The sequence below is a fragment of the Zalophus californianus genome, chromosome 9 (assembly GCF_009762305.2).
Source record: "Zalophus californianus isolate mZalCal1 chromosome 9, mZalCal1.pri.v2, whole genome shotgun sequence".
Taxonomy (NCBI): Eukaryota; Metazoa; Chordata; class Mammalia; order Carnivora; family Otariidae; genus Zalophus; species Zalophus californianus.
Genome location: NC_045603.1, coordinates 58717804 through 58720377, shown reverse-complemented (window position 1 = coordinate 58720377; position 2574 = coordinate 58717804). Strand labels below are relative to the sequence as shown.

Sequence of the window (2574 nt, the reverse complement as noted above, 5' to 3'; positions counted from 1 at the left end):
ATCCAGCAATTGCACTACTGGGTATTTACCCCAAAGATACAAATGTAGGGACCCGAAGGGGTACGTGCACCCCAATGTTTATAGCAGCAATGTCCACAATAGCCAAACTGTGGAAAGAGCCAAGATGTCCATCGACAGATGAATGGATAAAGAAAAAAGAAATTGTTTTTTTGTTTTAATTTAAATTCCCAATATGACAATCTAATATTTCTGTGAAAGAAATGCAAGTCTTTTAAGGACATCACGAAAAGACTGCTTTACTTGTTTATTTCTCAGGGTATAAATGAAGAGGTTCAGCAAAGGGGCAACAGATATAGGGAGCAGAGAAACAGCCTTATTAATGGCCACTTCATCCTTAGCTGAAGGTTTGATGTACATAAATATGCAGCTGCCATAGGTGATGGAAACCACAGTCATGTGGGAAGAACAGGTGGAAAAGGCTTTTTTCCTTTGCTGGACAGAGGGTAATCTTAGAATTGTCCTAATGATGTATATGTATGACAGAACTATACACACAAGGGTCATTATGAAGGTCAACACAGCACAGACTATAACCAGCTGCTCTATGAACCAAGTATCTGAACATGAATTCCTCAGTATCGGAGAAGCATCACAGACAAAATGGTCAATAACAGAGTCACAGAATTCCAGATGGAGGGTCAAACCAAGCGGTGGAATGATAATCAATAAGCCAGATACCCAACAACAGAGGATGAGACTCCTGCAGACTCTGCTGTCCATGATGGTCACGTAATGCAGGGGTTTGCAGATGGCCACGTAGCGGTCATAAGACATCACAGCCAAGAGAAAAAAATCTGTAGCTCCGAAGAGGACAATAAAAAAGATCTGGCTGAAGCAAGCCTTGATGGTGATGGTTCTGTCCCCACTTGATATGATGTACAGGTATGGGGGGACACAGGCAGTTGTGAATGAGATTTCTAAGAAAGAGAAATTCTGAAGAAAAAAATACATAGCTATTTTTAAATGGGAATCCATGAAGATGAGAGAAATTATGATCAGATTCCCAATTACACTTAACAGATATGTGATAAACAGAAAGACAAAAACCAAAATCTCTAGCTGTGGGTCATTTGTCAAACCCAGTATGATGAACGTTGTTACTGCTGAATGGTTTCTCATCACTGACTTCATATTCCTGCCCAGTCTTCACATAAAAGTCACTGAAATTGGATCTGAGGAGCAATGTCAATATATGACAGGATCAGACAATGTTTACCAATACCAAGCAAATCAAGTTACATGCATTTCCCTCTGTAACTTGATAATTGGGTTTTAATGAGTAATTCTGTCAACTCTACTGAAATATACTACTGGGAAGCTCAGCTTACGGGCAGTTTTCTTGAAAATTACTGCTACTGCCATTGTTTTTAAATATTCAAGGGTCTCCCAATTCACAGCACTTGTTTCCAAATTCAATTTTTAAGCCCATGCTTTGGTTGAGATTTCCCCTAATAGGTCAGGAATTGAGCACTTTTGAGCTATACTTTGATGGGTCATAGAGTCTCTTTAATCCAAAACTTTTGTATTCAGAAGCTAAATCCTACAATTCCTTTGCTTCAAGTTGTGGTACCTGATAAAATGCAAAATATATGGAGGATGTTGGTTATGCCCTACCAAGATTCTCCAGATCCCTCCTCTAGTAAACTAGGCATTATTTAAAGGTCAAGTTAGATTTCTCCCAGAAAATTGTCCTTCAATGGCCCTTTCTCCAGACTTTTTCTAAGTGCCTCTGTAATTCCTTTATTTTCCATATCTGTGCTCAGCAGAAAGGGCTTTGAGCAGAGAGGGCCATTATGTTAAAATATTTAATTTGAAAACCATGGGTAAAAAGTACAAAGAGCTGAAGGATACCAAGACATATTTTGCTTTCCCTCCTTCATGACAACTGAACTGTGATACATGTTTCAATAATGCAGAGGCATTAAGTGTATGGACCTTGGAACAGTTTGTCTGGGATCAAGTCAGATCTCTGTCATCTACTAGATGAGTGACCTTAGGCAAGTCATTTAATCTGTCTGTACTCCCAGTTCCTAATATGAAGTGGAGTTAACAAGAATAGTACATCATAAGGTTACTGTGAGGTTTAAATGAGTAATATCGACTCCCATCATGTACAGATTTACTATGGTGCCTTGCCAGGTTACAGATATCAACATAGAAAAAGGGAAATTAACCTGGGTTTATGAGACCAATAGTTTGCAAATAGGTGATACTGAAAAATGGGGGAAATAATAAAATGGAATGTTTACCAATGGTAATTGAGACATATGGGATATAAATATATAGATAGACACTGGATAAATAAATGAGAGACAGAAATAGGCAGAGCGGAAAGGTCTAGAGAGAGTGATTAGAAAGTTATTTCAGGGGAACCTGGGTGGTTCAGTTGGTTAAGTGTCTGGCTCTTGATTTCTGCTCAGGTCATGATATCAGAGTCATGAGATCAATCCCCACCATGGGCTCCATGCTGAGCGTGGAGCCTACTTAAGATTCTCTCTCCCTTTCCCTCTGCCTCCCCCCACTCGTGCACTCTCTCTCTCCTATCTAAAAATA

General features: G+C 39.3%; 1 protein-coding gene across 1 annotated transcript; it reads right to left on the bottom strand.

Annotated features, from left to right (window-relative positions):
• Window positions 1-201: 201 nt before the first annotated feature.
• On the bottom strand, window positions 202-1152 carry LOC113922152 (olfactory receptor 6C2-like). The gene has a single exon (XM_027594029.1). It carries the CDS (start codon window positions 1150-1152, stop codon window positions 202-204), a length of 951 nt encoding a protein of 316 aa, XP_027449830.1.
• Window positions 1153-2574: the final 1422 nt, after the last annotated feature.

Coding starts and splice junctions, on each gene's coding strand:
- LOC113922152 (XM_027594029.1), bottom strand. CDS start 1,152: ATGAAGTCAGTGATGAGAAACCATTCAGCAGTAACAACGTTCATCATA.